Raw genomic sequence first — 23,325 nt, forward strand, 5'->3', positions numbered from 1 at the left:
CAATTCCAGAATTTCCATTTGGTTCTTTTTCTTTATAATTTCTATCTTTTATTAATACTGTCTGTTTGATGTGACATCACCATCATACCTTCCTTACTTCCTTAATCATGGTTTTCTTTAGTTCTTTGAAGAAAATTATAATGGCTACTTTGAAGTCTTTGTCTGTTAAATCTGACATCAGATCACTCTCACAGGCAGTTTCTATTGCCTGCCTTCCCCACCATACCCCATCCCCAGTGTATGAATTATACTTTCCTTTTCTTCTGCATGTCTTGTAATTTTTTTTTTTATTGGAAGCCGGACATTTTAGATAACATATTTTAACAACTCTAAGTACTGATCCACCTCCTCTCCCCCAGGGTTTATTACTGTTATTTGCTTGTTTACTTGTTTCCTGACTAGCTGGATCATTTTAGTGAAATCTGCATCCTCTTTTCTCCCATAATTTGTATTAATCAAACCAAATATGAAGTGTTCTGTTCAGCCTTGAATGCCATTTTTTAAAGAATACCAACAAACAAAAGCATATAAAGAGGAAGCTTCCAGGATGAGGAGGGTTTCAAATTACCAAAGGCTAAGAAAACTGGGGATATTTTATATGAAGTCAATCAGACTAATAGGATAGAAAGGACACAGAGTTGCTGACATCAAAGTTCTGGTACAGCTGAAGTCAGGGAGGGAGAGGTCACAGAACTTAGACAAATGTAGGCATTATAGGGAACAGATTTTAGCTCAAAATACAAGAAAGAATTTTTAAAATAAGCAATTCAACAACGGCATATGCTACCTTATAAAATAGCAAGGGTTCCACTTTTAAGCAGAAATTTTCAACATGTCCCAGCTGTTGAGAATTGTATTCCTTGTTTGGGAGGGGATGTCTGAGTAGATGATCACATGTGCTGTGACAGTCAAGAACCCGAACCTTGAATGTAGTCATTTCTACATAATGCAAAGCACTTTACATGCCTATAGGTATATATTACAAACAAATTGTTATTCTTTTCTAGAAGAATGTGTACCAAGAAATCTTTTTGAATGTTTCCCTAGCAAAGAGTTCCTTTGAGATTGCTGTTTAAAAGCAATTGAGATTGCTGATTAGTCACATATCTGAGAGACGACTATATAAAACAGTGGGAGAAATGATTACTTTGAACTTCTACATTCTCTCATGTACTTACTTTAAAGTTTCAGAATAAATTAATTCATTTTTAAGAGCTCCTCGGTTCTTAGAAAATATTTTTTTAATGAAGTAATTGAGATCCAGAACTCACCAGAAGAAATCTTACCAGCACCTTTATAGTCAACAGAAAATGCAGATGTTACTCCATTGGCTGACCCCAGTTCACCCATGGAAATTTGATAAGGGGGCCTCAGCTTGATTTCCATCTGCATGTCAGACAGATTTATCTTTGTTGAAAGAGACCTGGGGTTATTATATCGCTGCTTGGTCCTCTGAATGAAGTTATCTATGTAAAATAAAAAATAAATTTCCTTGCAGTCATTTGTTAATTAAATCATTTGAAAGTGTGATGTTTATGTTTATGGACAGTAAATTTTGCGATAAACGGTTTAATTTGCTATCCCAAACTGTTCAATCTGTCATGGAATGTCCTAATATTATTTATGTTTATGGTTAATATATCATGGCATCATCAGTTTTTCTCACTAGAAATTATACTTTAGAAATTAATAATTATAAATATACTAAGGATTTAATATTACATGACTGTGAGAATATTTCTACTATTATATCCGCTTCAAGGAATTACTTTGAGCTTCTACAAAAAAACTAAAAACAGCTTCCTTTAAATTTAAACCAAAGTCTTCATTTTTATAGGGATTCAGATCTCATAAAATATTAAGTCTGTCAGTATTTACCAGTTGTAATTATATTACATTACATTACATTATGTAAATTAATTACATTAAAACATACACTATAAATTGCATGTTCATATAAATCTGTTTTCTTATTTATTGCTTACACCATTGGAACAGATGTTTTAAAGAATAAATTTAATGAAAACAATAAAAGACATTTCCTAAATTTCTTCCAATTTTATTTTCACTATTTACACCTTGAATTTACTTTTTTTCCCTCTTCTACATCAGGAGTCAAGCAAACTAATGTCCATAGGCCAAATCTAGCCTGCTGATTTTTTTGTGTGTGAATAAAATGTTATTAGAATATAACTATACTCATTCATTTATGTATTGCCTATGGCTGTTTTCAAGCTATAAATAGCAAGGGCTGAGTAGCTGTGACAGTGACCAAATGATCCTTAAAACCTAAAATTGTACTATCTAGTCCTTTCCAACAAATGTCTGCCAACCTCTGTTCTACATTAAGCAGCCTAAAAATACTATCACATAAACACAAAACTCAGAACCTCTAGCTTATAAATTTCTCACTGAAAAATTATCCTCTGGAATTAATTCTTTGAACCAATCATCATGATCCTCTACACAGCTCAAACAGAATTTTTTAATAGGCACCTAAATGAAGAAGTTGCCATAATTTATAGACCATTTGTCAAATTATTCTGTCAAAAGCAAGCTAGCAGAATTTTCTGAGTTTTCCCTCTGCCCCTCAGTATTAGATGAAAAATCATTTACGACTGAATGGAGACAGGATAATGAAAAGGAAAAAAAAAATCAGGCCCTTACCAAATTCAATGAAACAGTATGGTCTGACAGCAGTATTTGTCTTCATCATGTTATAAGTAGTAATGAACTCCTTCTGAAGCTCATCCAGGAAAGAGAAGGCCAGAACATTTGGGTAATTTTCAGTGCACAACATCATGTAGCTCACTCCCATAGAGCTAATAAAACTACAGTGTAAAAAACATTGGATTTAAAATTTCAAATTAAATCAAGGTAATTCGTTACTTCAGAAGACTGGCTCTATACACCATAAACTGCTGCTACAGAGGCAATGACGATATTAACATTTATTACATATTTCAGCAGAAAAAATTAAAGGAACCAAAATATGATACTAGTTTCAGTTGTAATTTAAAAACAGTAGACAAAAAAGTGGAATGTATTCACTTTGCCGTATAGCAGAAACTAACACAACATTGTAAATCAACTATATTCCAATAAAAATTAATTTTAAAAAAAGTGAAAAAAAAAAAAAGTGGAATGTATCTAGAGAGGAACACATACTATGATTCTAAAACTTCAGTTACTTATCACTTGCGGTAGAAATCAGGAAAGACTATTCAAACAGATAAGGGTAACAGATAACTTAACATTTCAACCCTTCAACCTAGTGGAACTTAACACTGTTTGAATCAAGAACTTTTTAGAGGTTCTGATGAAAGTTATGGACACTCTCCCCAGAAACAACCCAGAACTTGGCACACAGGTGATTACTGACCTCCTAAAGTCATCCACTGACCCCAGAATCAAATCCTCTACTCACATAATAATGAATTATGAATCATTAGGGGAAAAGAAGAGAATTTAAGAGTTCATAACAACAAACAAAAGGGAAGAGAGGAAGACTCTTGTTCACAGCAGAATGCTGAGTGACACCTGCTAAATGTGGAGACAGTGCTAGGACTGGAAAAATCAGCAGTTTGCAACCCACAGAGTAAAAATTGGATCAAGCAAGTATAATCAATGGATGCTAAATCTAGGTGGATATTTTGGTGAGGAACAGGAAATTTTGCATGGCTTTACAATGTCTTCCCATGGATTGTTTATTGGCTGTAAGGGAATTCTACTGTATTTATTATACAGTAGAAACTAGACAACACCTTGACCAAGTACTCTAACATCACTAATGAGGGGAAGATGGGCTTCCTGTGCCTCAGTAAGACATGTCAACTATGTAGTATTCTGGCTAAGAACGCACAGTCTGAATCTAGGAACATCATGAAGGAACATCAGAATAATCAACATTCTATTTTCTTTAAAGAGGGATGGGGGTGCTGTATTCTTTAAAAACCTCAATGTTGTAAACAAAGAAATAAAGGTTTTGCAAATGTTTCTGATCACAGGAGGCTAAAGAGACACAACTAAATGTAATACCTAACCCTAGTCTGGATCCTGTGCCAGAGAGGGGGAAAAATGCTGTAAAGGATATTCCTGGGTCAACTGACAAAAACAGAAAACAGGCAGTACAGTAGTTTAGGTGAAAGTATGGTATCAATATTAAATTTAATAGACCTGATAACTGTACTATAGTTAAGTAAGAGAATATCCCTAATCTTAGAAAATACACTTTGAAGTAGTTAGGAATAAAGGGGCATGGTATCTGTAAGTTTCTCTCAAATGGTTCAGACAAAAATAAATCAGACAGATAGATAGGTAGACAGATAAAACAATAAAGCAAATGGGGTAAAATGTTAACAAAAGGTGAGTCTGGGAACAAGTATTATTTGTAATTTTCTTATTTGTACAACTTTTCTGAAAGTTTGAAAGTATTTCTAAATAACAAGTTAAAAATTAAAAACAAAAATGTTTAAATTAACCATCTTCTATTGAAAAAAAAACTTTCTAAAATAAAGTATACACTCCCCTGTAACAAGCAGAGTATGGGACAAAAATTAACCCTTTTCAACGAGTCACTTAAACATTCTTTCATGGTACTACCAACATAGCTCTGGTCTAGATCAAGGGGAGCAAACAGAGCATACAGGCTGTAACTCCCACTCCCATGCCAGACACTGCTAATCTATCACAGCAATTTTTACTGCCAAACCCTGATCCATGTTGGAGTCCCCCTCTCCCCTCTTTTCTCTAATACTGTAGTAGCAGAATTTATTTATTATTTTTAATTTAACTTTTAAAATAAATATATTCACATGACTCAAATTTTAAAAGAATGAAAAATGAAAGGAAATACTATACTTGAAGTCTTATTCCCCCCTCTGCTCACAGATAGCCAGTTCTCTGTCCCTCTGGCAACTCATGTTATTATTAATTTCGTATGTATCCTTCCAGAGAGAGTTTATGCATATGCAAGCAAATGTACATATATCTTTCTTTCTTAAAAGACCATCCGAGGCAGTCAAATGACGAGGGGTTGGCACCTATTAATCGTCTATTATTAACGGTGTGGGATATACTACTAGTGAAATTGTGCTGATCTTATGCTTCTGGAATAAGTGGAACTTCAGAAAGGAATTCCAGGTTAACACATAGTCATTTCATGCAATGTTTTTCCAACTGCAAGTTGTGACCCACTAGTAGGTGATAAAATTAGTTTAGTGAATTACACACAGCATTTTCTTAAAAGTGGAAATAGAATATAACAGAAAATACCGGAATGTTTATTGCTTCATAAAACTTTTGCTTATCCTATTTGTATGTTAAGTAATGGTCACAAAGTAAAATGTATCTCTTCTTATGGGTCACAGTCAAAAAAGTTTAGCCATAACATACTGTATTTTCCTACAAAACTGACAACTAAATAAAAAAATCAAAGTATGATTTTCCCAAGTACTTTTCCCTTTCCAAAATAATCTTCACTGTCATTATCAAAATTCTTTGACATGTCATTAGCATTCAAATATATCTTACAATAACTTGAATTGGGATAAAACACAATTGGTGATTGGCTTCTACACGCTTGGAACTTCTTATTTCACTGTCCTTCAATAAGATGACTGAAGCTTTTAGACTCCATCTTTTGTGCTATAACAGGGTTTTACTGTACTTCCATATTAATAAGAGTGAACCACAGACACCTACGTGAGTTTATCCCAAATGGTTTTTCTTGCTTGCGCTCAATCTAACTGGAGAATTTTTTGTGAAATTAAAAAAAAAAAATCCTATGTTTTTAAGATTGTATGTTAACGTTTTCAGAAAGTCTTTATTCCAAAGTCTTTATTTTTCTATAAATGCATGATATTCTCTGAAAACGCTATATTCTATAGTATTATGACTTTTCATAGTGAATTTACCTTTACAATGCTGTCTTTATTTGAAATGCAAAGCCAGTTTTCCAAAAGTACATACAGCTCTGTCGATTTACCTTTGTTATCAAAAGTTCTGCTTTTTCATATCACTGGGACAAACTGAAAGACTCCTACCATCGCACTGAGGACTACTCTCATGAAATAGTCTAACGTCACTAGAAGCATGCCAGTTTGTGCAGCCTTTAGCCTGTCCATCAGGTTCATTTAGTTCACTTGTTATAGACAATCTCGCTGTTATCCTTCTGCCTTGATAAGGAGGAAGAAAAGAAGTAGTAGTAATAGTAACAGTAGCAGGTACGGTTTACTGACCACTTAGTATGAACTAGGCCCTTTGCTAAATATATTACATATTTTATCTAATTTCATTCTTACTTTATTGTAAACAAAGCACCTGTTATTTTTCTTCATGTAACTAACCCAGCTCGTACTTATATATTTGTATGTTTGTTGTAATGTCTCTCTCACTAATACCTATGCTCCATGAGAGAGCAGGGATGATTTCTTTATGGTTCACCACTGTATTCTTAGCATCCAGAATATTATGTCTAGTACACAATAAGTGCTCAGTAAATTAGTAAATAAATGAGTGCATAGAAGGCATCATTCATTTACTCATTTATACCTAATTTGTTTAGTATATTGTGCACAGATAATTGCACAGCTCAGTGGTATCTACACAAAGAAGAAGGTCAATAAATACTTGACAAATGACAGAAGAGAGTAGAACTTCACCTGCTCTTCCAGGTCAGTGTTACCAGAAGGCTTGAGTTCAGATCACTGAGTCTTCAACATCCCCCTACTTAAAACACAGGGCTGTTCTCAGGGACCATGTAGAATTACTCATCTCTGCAGTGAGTACCTCCAGATGGTTATAAAGGTCTAACAAGTATGTCTGCTTTCCTTTTATCACTGTCATTACTAATCCCACAACAACAAGAAGTCTTCTTTTCTCCACCTTGAGCACAATTCTTAAATTGCCATTGTTTTCTTCCTACTTTGCTCTAACTTCCTTTTTCTTTTTTATTTCCTTCCACTTCTGTGCTTTGGGACCAATGGGATTTGATCTCTATAGCTACTGCCTTTCTTCTGGCCAAGGAATTTATCCAACCTCATTACATCTTTGGTTCCTCTCCACAGCACACACACTAGGAACTTCTTTAGGGCCTTCCAAGGTCAAGTGTGTCTTGAACAGGTAAGGCTGGTGGAAGTTCAAACTCCAGGTAAGAAGGATTTACCTCTTTCAATCACTTTGTTTAAAAGCTAATTTTATCATGTATCCAAGCAGGCCATACCTCAAGCGATTCCTAAAGTCCAACAAAACGAATAAGTGGTTTAAGACGTTAAACTTTTCCTGGTATCTAATTTTATTTATGAAACGTCAAAAAAATTTTAGACATCACCAATTAAACACCGACATTATTAGGACTTGATGGCTTGCTGTACCAAACTAAATAATAAGTGAAAACGATGATCTTCCCCACAGCAAATAATAGAGCACCTAGCATATGTCCAGCATTCTACTCTATAGGTTCTGATGTCAAAGACCAAGTCCCTGCCTGCCAGGCGCCTACAATTAGGTACTGGGAATACACTTAAAACAATATACAAAACAAGATTAAAGAAACAAAACTGAATTTTTTAGCATGCCAAATGACAAAGTATACAGCAAACTATTTATAAATTGAAACAGCAATAATATTTGTATTACATATAGTTTTCATTCTGCTACTGTATCATTGCACACAGGAAATCTGCTTATCCTTTGTAGTCATATTTACCCAGTAAATAGCTTTCCTGGGTGAAGAAAAGTTCTCCAGTAGGACATGAAATCTCTAATCTACTCTTAAAATTGCTAAGCATAAGAAAAATTTTATTTTCGAAAGGGAACCTTCCATACTGAACTCCATTCCCTAAAATAAAGCCTTTACACTTTTAAATATAAAAAAGGGTTTGATGGCCTCTTAATAGTGTTCTGCAAGTACATTAACTCTTTCAATCTATCCTGGCATGCGGAAATTATTTGTATAAAGATGTATTATTTCTTGCTTAAAAATATGGGGGGATTTTTCAAAAAATAAAACACAGATCCATATCTCAAAAAAAAAAGGGTTTGATGTTATGAAAGTCAGTATACCTTATGAATTTATTATCACCAAATACATCTGATGAGAAACAAGGTGAAAACAAGACTTCGCCATCAGTAGGACAGTAAGGTGATAAGAACCAGAAAGAGAACTCAGTAACACTGAGTGTCTGCCATGAGCAGCATTCTACCAGGAACTTCGTATTTTCTCACTTATTCCTCTCTTAGGTAGCCAACCTTCAATTACCCTCCAATGGTGAAGAGCTAAATACATTATCCCATAAATAAAAGACCCATTTTAGTCACTAATTTAAACCTCATTAAATAAGAAAATATGTATTAATATGTAATATGCCAAGTGACAGCAACTTATAACAGTAAGCTAAAGGAGAATCAGATGATTTTAAGCAGCCAAAGGTGATTACACCATCAAAACCTTGGATACAAAATTTGCCTTTGACATCCTTCATTTTCTTTTTCTGCAGAGTTAATCTCCTGATTCACCCTTTCCCACTAACCCTAATACCTTCACACCTTCATACACCAGAGAATAAAGATCCTGACTTTTTTCAGATAACCAATCATAGATAGTCCCTCATTTGCCTGTTAGTTGTATTCCAGAAGTTTACTGCACCTACAGAACTATATTGTAAGAGTAATTAGATTCCTAGACCAGTTCATAAGAGCCTATTTAACATATGTGGTACTGAAAAGCTGTGGATTTTACCATAATAAATGGTAGAAAAGTGATATGATGCTAATAATGAGACAAAACACAGGTTACATTCTTCCCCCAAGTGGTCTGGTAGCTACTGGTGGGTTGCATTCCCCTGTCACACCCATTCCCCACCAAACACCTTGTCTTCAATGAGACAATGCTATCTTATCAATTTTAGACTTCACATATACTCTGTTCCTCATCATTTCTCAACCAAAAAAGGGGGGAGGGTAGTTTCACTTAATTCTCTTCCCTGGTTAATTTCGCTGTCCATAAAATGAAAAGAATTAGGAGAATTAGGAATGCACCCTGTCAAGAAAGAGGTTAAGGGTAAAAGGAGGTAACTCAATCTTTTACCAGAGAATAATGTGAATGCTGAAGCAAAAAGACTGTATGGCTGTATGGGGCTTCCCTGCTGGCGCAGTGGTTAAGAATCCGCCTGCCAACACAGGGGATGTGGGTTGGAGCCCTGGTCTGGGAAGATCCCACATGCTGCAGAGCAACTAAGCCCGTGAGCCACAACTACTGAGGCTGCGTGCCACAACTACTGAAGCCCACATGCCTAGAGCCTGTGCTCTGCAACAAGAAAAGCCACTGCAATGAGAAGCCCACGAACCGCAACGGAGAGTAGCCCCTGCTCGGCGCAACTAGAAAAAGCCTGCGCTCAGCAACGAAGACCCAACGCAGCCATAAATAAATAAATAAATACATTTATTAAAAAAGACTGTATGTCAGATATACCATTTATTAGCTTTGTGACTTTGAACAAGTTTCTTTACACCCCTAAGTCTCAGTTCCCTCATCTGAAAATAGGGGTGGTAGTACTATAATGGCTATCTGCCCAGCGTCCCTTCTCCCCTTCCCTTTGGAGAACTATTTCCAGCCCCACCACCTATTCTATATGGCTTTGATAAAGCTGCCCATCAAACGGGTGGGCGTGTAATCCAGGCCAGGCCAACTAAGAGTACCTCAGCCCTCCAACCACAATGTTAGTCCAGAAATGGGCCATGACACAGCAAGGCCAATTGAAGTCCTTTTCTTGAAACATGGAGGCAGTGGGGTTGCCCAGCTGGAATGAAGTAATAAGCCTGGAGCTACCTGTGCAGTGTCTTCCAATATGTGCAGAATATCTATCTGCAAAAGGAAAGACTGGAGAAATGAGAGAAAGATCCCTGATAACATCTGATTCCCTGGCTCCAGCCAACTAGGTAAAAGGCCTATCCTTCACAATACCCTTTTTTTGCTTAAGCTAGTGTGAGTTGTGTTTTTGCCCTTGGCAATGGGGAAAAGTTCTATTTAAAAGCCATTCACAGAGCTGTTGCAAAATTTAATGAAAAGTAACTAAACTGCCTGGCCATTGCAGGTACTTAATAACTGGGTCCTTGTTGAAGTTGTTACTCCCGTAATCAGAAAATACCACCAAAGAGTGAAAGGAAAGCCAGAAACAAAAACCAAAAGGCAGGTAAGTCTAAAACAGCATTCCTGGCTGCAGGTAGCAGTCTGGGGACAAATATGAAGAAAGTGACTCCTCAGGTAAGGAGAGAACCTATGAAGCTCACAGCCATTATCAGACTTCAAATGAATTTACTGTGAAAGAACTAAGGAATTTCACTTCTTGCACTAGAACTCACAACAGAGTATGACTGACCTCCCAAAGTGTTTGTCTTTTCGTAAGATCAGTGTCTCAACATTTATCAAAATGTACAACTATGATTTTTAAACACCTAAAACCAATCTCTAAGTTTTAAGATCTCATAAGACACAACTTAATTTTCATATGGTTCATAATTATTGCTTTAGTCACTGTTGTTTCCTAAGTAGTAACATAAGTTTATCTATTAAACATTTATTACAATTTAAGTATCCTTCAACTAATAAAACAGATGAATTCCTTAAAATTTTATACAGAGAATTATAATATCACTATGTAATATGAAAAGAAATCACAAAACTGGATTATCCACCCACCCCCACCCCCAATCAATAAGTCAAGTTGAAGAATATTGGAGAAAATGAAGACTTAACTCCATCGCACTCAGAATCCTGACATACCCCACAAACAACCATCCCTCATGTAACAGCTACTATGATATATGCAAGGCATTGTGCCAGCAAAAGCCAGGCTCCACAAAATGTGCTCCATTAGCTGAACTGAATTATTCAGCTACTACAATCTGATGAAATTCATCTTTTTCCCAATACATAGGGGGAGAAAATTAAAGGAATTTTCGCAATTTTCAATGTTACCTATGTTTTTTCCTTAAAACTTTGGACTTCCTTTACCAATTCAACTAGAATCTAATGTGAGGTACCATCTGATTTAGCACATAATCAGACACTTAGCTTTGCTTCTCAGAGGTATTCTGCAAAGAGCCCCTCAATTTCTGTACAAATTTGAAAACCACAATGCTAAGAGATGAGGAATCAAAAATAATATAAGCCAGGGCACATCAACTATCTCAATGAGTTACAACCTAGTTGTAGAGAGTGGATATAGAAATTTTAAAAAATATTAAGAAAAAAATGATGAAAAAGTCAGTCAACAAGTTCTACAGGCAATCCGTGAAGGGAGTAAGATCACTAAAGAAATTATTGGGTTGGCCAAAAGTTCCATTTGGTTTTTTCCGTAAGATGGCTCTAGTAGCACTTAGTTGTCTTTAACTTCATTCGAAACAATTTTGTTAGGTTGTGTGTGACAGCTGTCATATCAGTGTACATTTAAAGAAAGACTTATCAAAGTTGGTGAATTTTTGTGTAGCCATTTTAATATTGAAGATGGAAGAAAAAAGAGCACCATTTTCAGCATATTTTGCTTTATTATTCAAGAAGGGTAAAAACGCAACCGAAATGCAAAAGAAGATTTGTGCAACGTATGGAAAAGGTGCTGAGACTGATCAAACGCGTCAAAAGTAGTCTGCGAAGTTTTGTGCTGGAGATTTCTCACTGGACGATGCTCCACAGTCAGGTAGACCAGTTGAAGTTGATAGCAATCAAATTGACACATTGAGAACAATCAACATTATACCATGCAGGAGGTAGCCAACAGACTCAAAATATCCAAATCAAGTGTTGAAAAGCATTTGCACCAGCTTGGTTATGTTCATCACTTTGATGTTTGGGTTCCACAAAAGTTAAGTGAAAAAAACTTTCTTGACTGTATTTCTGCATACAATTCTCTACTTAAACATAATGAAAACGTTCTGTTTTGAAAACAAATTGTGATGGGTGATGAAAAGCGGATACTGTACAATAACGTGGAATGGAAGAGATCGTGGGGCAAGCGAAATGAACCGCCACCAACCACACCAAAGGCCAGTCTTCATCCAAAGAAGGTGATGTTGTATATATATGGTGGAATTGGAAGGGAGTCCGCTATTATGAGCTTCTTCTGGAAAACCAAACTATTAATTCCAACAAGTACTGCTCCCAGTTAGACCAATGGTAAGCAGCACTCCACGAAAAGCGTCCGGAATTAGTCAACAGAAAATGCATAACCTTCCATCAGGATAACGCAAGACCGCATGTTTCTTTGATGACCAGGCAAAAACTGTTATGGCTTGGCTGGGAAGTTCTGATTCATCCGCTGTAGTCACCAGACGTTGCATCTTCGGATTTCCATTTATTTAGGTGTTTACAAAATTCTCTTAATGGAAAAAATTTCAATACCCTGGAAGACCATAAAAGGCACCTGGAACAGTTCTTTGCTCAAAAAGATAAAAAGTTTTGTGAAGATGGAATTATGAAGTTGCCTGAAAAAATGACAGAAGGTAGTGGAACAAAAGGGTGAATACGTTGTTCAATAAAGTTCTTGGTGAAAATGAGTCTTTTATTTTTACTTAAAAAACTGAAGGCACTTTTTGGCCAACCCAATAAATAGTAGTAATGAGGCAGAAGGTGATTCAAAAGACGCAAGCTGTAAGCTGGGCTTTGAAAGAAAGAGAAGCATGTAAAAACACGGCTGAGAAAGCAGACCGGTGCCAGCTTCATGCTGTGCTACAACACCTACTGCAGATCTGTGAGTTTTATCTGGCAAACTCATGGTGGTTAAAAAAAAGAGGTGTCCAGTGAGAATTTTGAATAAGTCAGGTAACACATAAATTCCCAATTTTATATATTTCAGGCTGAATTTATTGTCATATAGCATAAAAACCTCGATAAACTAGAAACCAACTAACAAGACTTCCAATCAATAATAGAAAATGTATGAAATCTAGGTTCTTGTCAGGAACTAGAACTGAAAATTCTCTGTTATTCAATCCTTTTTTAAAACTTGTCTACAAAAATTCACAAAGAGGCTTTTCTATGTGTGGTTCTGGGGGCCATGTAATCTATTTAATCCTTTAGACATTTCTAAATTGTATTCTTAGATCAGGCTGATTAGACCTCTGCTGATTCACCCCACTCCTAAATTCACTAATAAATTGCTTTTTGCATCATGCTATTTGTTTACACCAAGGAATACTATAAGAAAAATCATAAAAAGCTCATTGTTATGGTTCCTGGAAGAATGCTATCCGAATTCTGTCTCTCTTTATGTATATCAGGTTTCAGTAACATGAAAAGCAACGTTTTTATCCAATGGATACTGTGAATCCTATAAATGATCATTATCCCCCTTTGTTTTGGTCCCAAGGAAGTTCAGAACAATGTTTGTAGCCCTTTTCTAAAAAATGAACAAACTACATAGTTTGCATCTCCAGAAAAAAATGTTACTTCAGCTTATTATTCTATGTTTATTTTTTCGTTCACATGATTCCCTTACCTGTACTCTTGAATTTTTTTTTTTAATTGCCTCACATCCTTTGTGGAATAACATGGGGTGCAAATAAATAATACAAAATCTAGAATTCACAACAATTAAACAGCATTGGGCACTGGAGGGGTGTTAACACTTTACTACATTCTACTCTACTTTTAAGACAATAGGTAGAGGAACAAAAAACATTTGCAAAGAAGTTTTTTGTTTTTTTTTTTAAAGTCCAGGATATCTGCCAGAATTAATACACATTCAAGCCAATCTTCTGTAATGCTGGTATCTGTCTACAACACTATACGATAACTGAAACTCAGAACACTACACCCAGAGCACTAAAAGAGCCTATTAAATATCAGAATGCTTCAGGCTTTTTCTTCAAAAAATAGAAGTACACTGAGACATCGTTTTAGATATATTTTAACTACCATGACCACCACCACATTTTCTAGTTAAAACTCTCAGAAAACCCAATTAAAGATAATACCTATTATCCCAGGTAATCCAAGTAAATATGGACCTTCTCTAAGGTTCTATTCTGGGCCTCTCTGAAACTCAGTGGGCATTTCTACCCTCACAGTTTCAATTTCTATGTGAATGATTCCAAAAGCTCTATCCCACCTCAACTGGACGCCTTGTCATAACCTCAATTAAAATGCTCAAAAAAAAAAAATGCTCAAAATGGAGCTTCACTGTCTTCTTCTTCTCCCTCACCCCATAAGCAACCCTTTCCAAAGATCTCATTCTGTCCAATTCCAATTCCAAGTCATCTTTGTCCCTTCCTTCTATTCATCTCTGGTATTCTATCTTATCAGGCTCAACCGTTTCTTCCTCTGAAGTGTCTTTCTGGTTGGCATTTTCTTTTTCATTTGCACTTGTATGTTACTAGTTCAGGCCCTAATTATAAGTTGACGCCTCTCCTCTCCTCAGACTTTCCATTTCACCCTCTATTTCACCGTCTCAGCACTGCTTTTTATCAAGTCATTTCCCTCAATCCTGCAGTAGGAGTTTCCTATAACCTATTACATCATCAAAGTGACATCCCTCAACCTGAACTTGCAGGGAAATCCAGGATCTGGCCCCACGCTAAGTATCTCACATTTCCCATAACTATCCCTGAATCACCATTCATTACACCAGGCCAAGCAGGTTAATGCACCTACCATGCTAAGTCACAGTCTTTACTTTTTCCGCCTCCTCTCTACACCTGGAATTGCCCTCCTCTCTGCCTTAGCCAAATCTTACTAATTCTCCAGGACATGGCTCATGTCTCATCTCAGTAACGAAGCCCTCTCCTTAACATCACATATGGACTCTGTTCTTATCTGATTTCCCACTGTATGCACAATCAGTATCAAATTGCTCGAGTTAATTGTTCTCTAACTGTTTCATGTGTATGCTCTCCCACTTGGTCTCATCTATTCCCATGGTTTTAATTATAAACTGTAAGCTGACTTCCAAATCTACATCTCCACACTTGTCCTTCTCTTCACTAAACTTAAGACTTATACATCCAACTGCCTACCTGAAGTCCCCTTTGGATGTTTAATGGACATCTCAGACTTAACAGTCCAACAGAACTTTTGATTTTTACCACTGAAACACATATCCTCCAGTCTTGCTCATTTCAGTCCCATTATCCAAGTAATTACGGACATTCTTTAGGCCAAAAATCTAGAGGTAACTCTGATTATTCTCTTTCCCTCACATCCCACTTCAATCCATTAGGAAGATTTGTTGGTACTGCTCCCAAAATACAGCCCAAATCCAACCCTTTCTCATCCTTACCACTCTTATTCAAGTTATAAGCATCGCCTCTACCTGAACTTCTCTAAGAGTCTCCTAAATGATCTCTCTGCTTCCACTCTTAGAGCTCATTCTTCATATAGCAGCCAGGATGATCTACTCAAACCCAAAATTAGGTTTTATATAACTCTCCAGCTTAAAACTCTCCAATGGCTTCCTATTACATTAAACTCAATCCAAACCCCTTATCATAGCCTAGAAGGCCCTACGTAACCTGTCCCATTCCTACCTTTCTAACCTCACCTTCCACCACTCTATTAATTGTCCGTATTGCTTCATTGTCTTGGTTTTCTTTCCATCCCTTGATCTGTAGTGAAGGCTTTCTGCACTGGCTATCATCTCTGCCTTGACCTTCATCCACTGCATTCTTAAGACTGCCGTCTTTCACATCTTTTAGGTCTCTGTTCAAATGTAACCCTCTCAGAGAGGCCCTTGACCACCATAAAGTCACTATCCATTGCCCAGTTTTACTTTCTTTATTTACAATAAATAGTGATGAGCATCATCCCCTCACTAGGATGTAAACTTCTTAAATTCATTGAGGGCAGATATCAGGTATGATTTTTTATATTTCCCATGACAGTTTTCCTGGGCATGTAAGAACACCAATAAATATCTAATATCAATTATAAGATAGAATATCTGTAATCTGCAAAACTATAAAATTTTCTAAAGCCAGACATAAACACAGAGAAACTATAAAAAGGGTGATGACATGATGAATACTATTTAGTATAAGTTCAGAACCACATGATTCTTGACTTGAAAAGTTCTCCTAAACTAATCAAACACTAATTTCTATTTAGACCACTTAAATTTCATTACAATGACAACCACTAAGCAAATGATTCTAATGGAGCAAACCGATGTCTTACTTAATGTTATAATGTCCAGTTTTCAGTGTACATCTATCAGGAAGCTGAGCCAGTTTTCTCGAGAGCTTTTTAAAATACTTTCTGCACTCCTGCATGCCTGTGCCTTGTTCATAGTCAGTAGAAGCAGAAAGTGGCAGTCCATCTCTGACACGAATGACTGAGGCAGATAAAATCATAGACATTTCAACTGACAGAGAAGACCTAAAACAAAATGAACAATTTGGGTTAGGCAAGAAATTAAAGCCAAAGCTGATAAACACAGTGCAAAAATGTGTAACTCACTAATAATCAAAGACATACTAATTAAAGCAATGATATACCATACTTTCCTTCACAAATTAGCTGTTAAAAAAAATACTTACTTCTTTCTGGCATTTCCAGAAGTATATGTGGAAGTACATATTGGAATAAAAACCATTCTCAAAACAATCTGTTGATATTCAACAAGAGTTTAAAAATATTTATGCCCTTTGACCACAATAAATTTATATACATAACCCTATCTTAAAGAAAATAATCAGAATTAGACAAGATTTTAAACAGAAAGACATTTTTCTCATAGAAATAACTGAAAACAACCTAAACGTTCAACAATAGGGGGATGGTTAAACAAATTATGGTACACCCCTATGATGGAATATAATGCAACTAAAAGTTGTTTGTTAAAAATAATTTAGTAATGTGGTAAAATGCTTATATGTTAGGTAGAAAAAAAGCAGGATCAAAACTGCATATGTTGTTTTCCATAAAGACACAGAGAAGGAAGAAGGGAGGGACAAATAGAGAAATAGATATTGGAAGGAAACATGACAAAATTAGAATGCTTATCTCCAGGAAATAGTATTATGGGTGATTGTTATCATTTTATAATTTCCTAAATTTCTGTAATGTTCCACAATGAGCACATATTACTTTTATAATCAGAACAAATGTTTTTATTTAAAATAAATTTTAAAGCTAAAGGAATACTACTTTTTTTTTGGTCATGCCATGAGGCACACAGGATCTTCCCCCACCAGGGATCGAAACCGTGCCCCCTGCATTGGGAGCACGGAGTCTTAACCACTGGACTGCTAGGGAAGTCCTAAAGGAATACTACTTTAAATGTTGTTCTCAATCTTTTTATCAGAAAGCAAATCATAATGACCTTTTTTATTATATTCTAATCATGCTTTACAAAAATAGATAAAAGGACTGCATAGGCCTATGCAGGTCTGAAAGAAATCAGGTAAATAGTCAAACTTCAATAAAATACACACACACACACAGTGGTCCCCTGTGTAAAAACCATTGGAATTTTGATTAGAAATGCAGATTTCTGGGTCCACCCTCCCCCCAAAAATTCTGATCCATTGACTATGGGGTGGGGTTTGAGAATTTTCCATTTTCAGCAAATTCCCTAAGTAATTACTATGCTTATTATCTAAGGATCATACTTTGAGAAACACTGAATTAAAACATGTTCACAGTCTGAAATTAAGTGATAACTCTTTCCTGCCAGGCAGGAAAGAGCACAATGCCACTAAATACTTCTCCTTCACTAACAGGAGGCACAACTGGTAAAAACTGAAAAATCTGGTAACAATTTCATAGGCTTTTTTCAAGATATTGTATCTCAGAGACTAAATTAATCCTTACCTGCCCAGCTCAGCTAGGTCAATATGATCTCACTCCAAAAATGAAAAACTAAGTTAGTAATATATCCAAAAAATGACAAAGAAAATCAACTGCTACCAATTTTGGAAACCAGTGGTCCCTAGTTTTTGTTGCTATGTCAAGTTAAAATCTGAGTGCCCATTCATGATGGTAACTGACTGACATTAAAATCAATCCAAATAATAAAGCTAATGCTTTAAATTTACTTCCCCCTTTTCCTCTTTTCCTCTGAGGAAAAGCTAGGTATTAATATGTCATTACCCTTTAATATTTTTCTCCTCCATTTATTTAAAAGGAAAAAACCCAGCAGGAATTAAATTAGCCTTTACCATAATGGAACCTTCAAACGAAAGTTCCAACATGACATATCCAAATCATTTTTTTTCCTATTCAACCAGTTTCTTTTTTCTTCTAAAAGCGGTAGCAAAAGAAAGCAGAGATCCCTCAAGGGATAATGTCTATACTATAAATCTCTTTTAAAAATTGTTACCACATTTTAAAATTTATTACACCACAACTGAACATTTAGCCTAAGTGTAAGAAATTAGGAAAATGTCTTACTTCATACCCTTACAAATTTATGATTTAAATATAAAACTTTGTCTTTCCAGAAGTATACTGCAACACAATGATCACTCTGGGAATTAACATGAGAGCAGGGTTGTGTCTTATAGTTTCCAAACATCCATATTCTTAGTAGTATTTAAAAGCATACTGCATTCTTTATGCCTGATCTTTCTAGGATCCCAACAGAAATATTAGGAATAATCTTTATTATAGGGTGCCAACTTTCATGTAATCTTCAAAGTTACTCTTTTTTATGACTTAAAAGACAGAAAGATATGATTCATACTTCCTAAAACATATACTGAAAAAAGAATAACAACCTGGTTAAGTTCCATTCATTTAACAAATATTTACTGAGTACATACTGTATGCCAGGGGCTATTTCAGATATTAGGAATAGATAGTTCCTACCACCGAGAAGCATCGGTCCAGAATTAAAGAAATTCAGATGGAAAGAGCAAATACAACACAAGCTATGTTGCCCACCGCTTTACTAACTGGAAAACTATAGCTAGACAAACTTGCCTTTCAGATATTCCTAATACACACTTTTAGGCTTGTCATGGAAAGCACAACACAGCAGTGATATTCCCTTTCTAAATTCTTGAAAGGTTTTCAGAGAATTGCTTGTATTTATCAGTAGATAGAATTTTTCTGAGGAGAAAAAATTAAATCCCTTCCTTCCAGAGTCATTTAACCTAGCATCCAAACCACTGAACTAACAAAAGAAACTGGGATGACTGTCCAATGAACAATGTGAGGCTTGACTACTTTGTAGATAGACTTCAATCACCTTAGGATAAGCAATCTCTCTTTTATCAACTCAATAAATATATCCCCCCTTTTTTACCTTGAATTCTTAATACAGTTCCTTAAAAAACCAAACACACACTCCAATCTTATCTGGACTGTGGTAGTAGAAAAAGGAATCTGTCAACATCAAGGCCAAGCTAGGGTTAGGATACCCTTAGAGGCTAGGCAAGGTGGTGGCTGGAAAAACCAAGGAAGAGCCAGTAGGAATTGAGGAAAGGAAGAGGTTAAAACACTTGGATGGGAAGATTCCAGAGCAGTAGTAGTTTTATTGGGGCCACAGATACATTTTTAGGCCACTGGTCCATCTTCCCTCACCTTTAACAGAAAAAAATGTAACATATGCCTTTAGACAGCAGCAGAAAACTCATACGGAAATCTGAGTGTTGGCTTATATATTCTTTGCCCAATAGCAACTGCTAGAGGAAAAAGCCCAAAGCAGAATCTAGGTAGGTCTGGGTAAACATTTACGTAAAGGCTGAGGAAAATAAACTTCCACAACACCAAACACCTATAGCAGTGGTTAGTAGCCTTTTAGACCCAAGATAACAAGATGCTGACCTGTCTTCTTCAGAACCTTGTGGGGTGATGACTGTAGGCTCAAGGTTCCAGGAAGGCAATCTCTCAAAAAGTAATAAACAAAACCCAACATATAAGTACATTTTATATCTACTTTCCAGCAAGATGCTTTCATAAATGCCTCTTTTAAGATAAAAAAAATTTCTTAATAGGTTAATCACTCATATTTTATTTTAGTCCATTATTTCCCAAACTTCAGTCACCCAAGTACCATTTTCAGAAGTCTTACCATATCTGCATCTCACCTGTACTATTTTTTACCTAATACAGGCCTTTCAATTGATTTATTTTTTTGCCCTATGCTTAGTAATAGTATCTGTGAAATCAGTTTTGAGGTGTTAGGTTCTTCTCCTAATTTAAACATATAAAGAACTTTTGTTTCATTCAAATGTGTGTGTAAATTTTTGGAGAATTTTTTTTTTTTAAGTTCATCTGCTTATCATTCAAATTATATTACCCATCTGATGTTACCAAAGTTTGGGAAACACTACCTTGGTACATACTATTTTATAAAAGTGCTAGCTGAGATCTGGGACTTGGGGAGTTACTTGTGGAGAAAGCTACACTAATTGTGATGCACAGGGTTGGGGGCAAGATTGAGTGAAAAGGGAAGGATTTCATAGAGCCACAGGTTAGCAGGAAGGCACTTGGGAGACAGAGCTTGAAAAGAGGGGGAAAGGGTACCAAGAACAACCAGAGTTTATTTTGCAGCTTGGCCTGTGCTCCCCACCTTACCAGCAGCCTTTGGTATTCCTATTACAGGTGCTTGTACTGCACAGTATGTATAAGACCTCGAGTTCCAGAGTAGATTATACCCACATCTACGAAGAGGGCCTCCAACACATACACAAATACATCAATCATTTGTGTAACACCTCATAGTTCACAAAGAGTGAGGTAGGTAAAACCTCCATCTTACAGAGGAGAAAACTGAGGCGCCCTTTCTCAATGTCCCACTGCTAATATATGACAGTGCTTAAACCTAAGTCTCTTGTATCTCTCCATCACTGTGCCCTCCTATAACCAACAAGGGGCAAGAACCCAGTGATACAGAAACTATCTAGCTACTCATTTTGAAATAACAATAACAATTTTAAACAACAGCTTATGTTTTCTTAAAGAGGCAGTATAGTATTATAGATAACAGGATGAACTCTGGAACCAGATTGCCTTGGTTCAAAAACTGGCTCCACCATGTAGTAACTGTGTAAACTTGAGCAAGCTTTGTCTTTTTAAGCTCAATATCCTCATCTGTCAATTGTGGCTACCAACAGTATCTACCTCATAGGGTTATTTTTAAAATGCTAATGGTATCTACCTCACAGGAACACGTAAGGAACCCGAAACATCGCCTTGCAGACTGAAAGTGCAATATTAAGTGTTTGCTATTATTATTTATTGACTGCTCTCTATTTACCAGACACTTTATACACATTACCTCATTTAAGCCTTCCAATAACCTGTGAGGTAGGTATTATCAGTTCCATTTTACCTTTGAGGAAAGTCAAGCCCAGAAAAGTAATTTATTCAATCCCTAAACTACCAAGTGACAGATTTAAAGTCAAGCCTAATTCTAACCACCCTATGAGTCTTGCCTCTCAACATATTCAAGCTTCTTACTCAACTACATGGACAGGGAGGTCACAGGCACCCCTTTGAAAAGACCTAGGCTCTGTTCACACACCAGTATAAAATATACTTAGATTTTTAAGAATCAGTCATACACACACACACACACACACACACACAAAGCACTAAACTGATCATGGTTCTCAACACAGGAAATGCCCAGGTGTCCCTTAAGTTAGGGCATGGTCACAGATGTCAGATTCAAATACTGAACTACAACCTTCATACACCAGAAACTGAAGGTACTGTTTAAGGTATTGCTTAATTCCTTATTATCTTAGAACGTGAGCAAATGCCAGTAACCCGAAATGTGATTCGGAGAGTTTCAAAAAGTGGCTGTTCCACCTGTTAGCTGGGATCCCAACATCTCCCGCCTGGTGGCTGACACTGTAACCCTGGGCTTTGCCTTGGCTGAAGAGGCACAGGAGGAACTGGATCTCAAGCTCTCCCACTGCCTCAGGTGGAAGATCCAGGAAACTAAATAGGAGAAAAAGCCAAAGCTGTTTTCACTTTCAGAGAGATTTAAGCCAGCTGGGGCTCAGCCTCCTATTTCGAAACCTTCTTCCACCTGTCGAGCCAATTGCTCACATCGTTCCCAAAAGTGCCATTAACAGGGCCTTAAGAGGTTTCCGTGAGCCAACGCGGGCAAAATTCTGGGTTCAATGCTCATTCAACCCCACAAAAGGCAAAGTAACCCTACCTAAAAAATAGGAAGTGCCACGTCAAGCTCTCTGGGCCACCTAAACAGCCTAGGAGGATCACCGTGTTTCTGACACCTGGGCGCCAGGGAATGCTGCCCCACCGCTGGCAGCCCAGAGCGACTGTCCTCCTCCTCGGGCCCCCTATAACCACCCTATGAGTTGCCCCATATCCGGGCAGGTCAGCCGAAGGGCAACCGCCGTTCGCGCGGCCCACAAACCCCTCAAGTCGTAGGAGACGAAGTCCCCGCAATCCCACCCCTCCAAAGCTCCGCGACTCCGACGACTCCCCGCTCCCGCCCCCCACGCCACGAGCTTAGTTCCTGCCCGGGGTAGGTAGGTCTGTAGTCCCGAGGGCGAGAGTCGGGGGCCGTGGCGGGGGACGAGAAGAGCGAGGGAAGCGGCCAGCCAGGGGTTCGAACGACGCGGAGAAGAGACAAACGAGAACTGGGAGGGGCCCGCCCGTACCTGTCTAGCCAGAACCCGCCGCTACGAGTGACGCGGCCCGCAGTGCATTGTGGGGCCGGGGAGTGGCCGTTCCGCCGGGCAGCCCCACGTGAGACGTGGCTGGCGCCCGGCGGGATCAAGCCCCGCCCCCGTTCCCTCGGCCGGTCCAGGCCAATCCGGTTCTGGCGGAAAGACACACCGACTCGCCCCCTCCAGGGGAGTTGGCAGTTTTTCCCTCTTGTACGTGAAGAGAGTGCAAAATCCTCGGGTGACAGATTATGCTGTCCCTCACACATAAGGCTGATCTCTCCCGCCTGCCGCCTGTATCTGGAGGCAGTTTGTTTCTTACGCGGCCCTACAGCAAACACTTACCGAACAAGCAGGGGGAAAAGCCCCCTCTGAGTGAACAAGACTTGCCCCACCTACCAACACACACTGGGAGGCACCTATCCTTGGCAAAGAAATGCCAGATGCTGTTCCTGCAGCTGCTTCCAGCTTTTGCATCGGTCACGCATTATTAAACAAGGACTTACTGACTGCATACTATGTGCCAAGCACAGTGTTAGGCAATGGGTTACAGGAGTGAACATAACACTCGATGGATCTAAAGTGTGATAGGAGCAAGAGATGTTAAAACATAAATCATTACATAATTATAAATCGTAATCAGTTCTACGAAGGAAAATTAGTGGGTGCGATGATAGATTAATCAGGACTATCAGGGAAGAGCTCTTTGAAGAAGTGCCTTTTAAGCTCCAGGCATATGAAAGAGCC

The 23,325-nt window shown here is 37.4% G+C and overlaps 1 protein-coding gene across 5 annotated transcripts in view; it reads right to left on the reverse strand.

Moving 5' to 3' along the window:
- Positions 1–22,620, reverse strand: part of SEC22A (SEC22 homolog A, vesicle trafficking protein) — a 69,337-nt gene extending 46,717 nt beyond the window's left edge. Inside the window, exons 1-4 of one of the 5 annotated variants that reach the window (XM_007175634.2) lie at positions 22,573–22,620; positions 16,166–16,366; positions 2,668–2,831; positions 1,272–1,466 (exon numbers count right to left, since the gene is read on the reverse strand). In XM_007175634.2, coding sequence (XP_007175696.1) covers positions 1,272–1,466; positions 2,668–2,831; positions 16,166–16,347 — 541 coding nt within the window. In that variant the 5' untranslated portion in view covers positions 16,348–16,366; positions 22,573–22,620. Of the gene's footprint in view, positions 1–1,271; positions 1,467–2,667; positions 2,832–16,165; positions 16,367–16,527; positions 19,733–19,759; positions 21,939–22,106; positions 22,530–22,572 lie in introns of those variants that run through there. The other 4 variants (XM_007175635.2, XM_007175633.2, XM_007175631.2 and 1 more) reach the window with 4 other exon arrangements.
- Positions 22,621–23,325: the final 705 nt, after the last annotated feature.

The sequence above is a fragment of the Balaenoptera acutorostrata genome, chromosome 4 (genome assembly GCF_949987535.1).
Source record: "Balaenoptera acutorostrata chromosome 4, mBalAcu1.1, whole genome shotgun sequence".
In the NCBI taxonomy this organism is placed as follows: Eukaryota; Metazoa; Chordata; class Mammalia; order Artiodactyla; family Balaenopteridae; genus Balaenoptera; species Balaenoptera acutorostrata.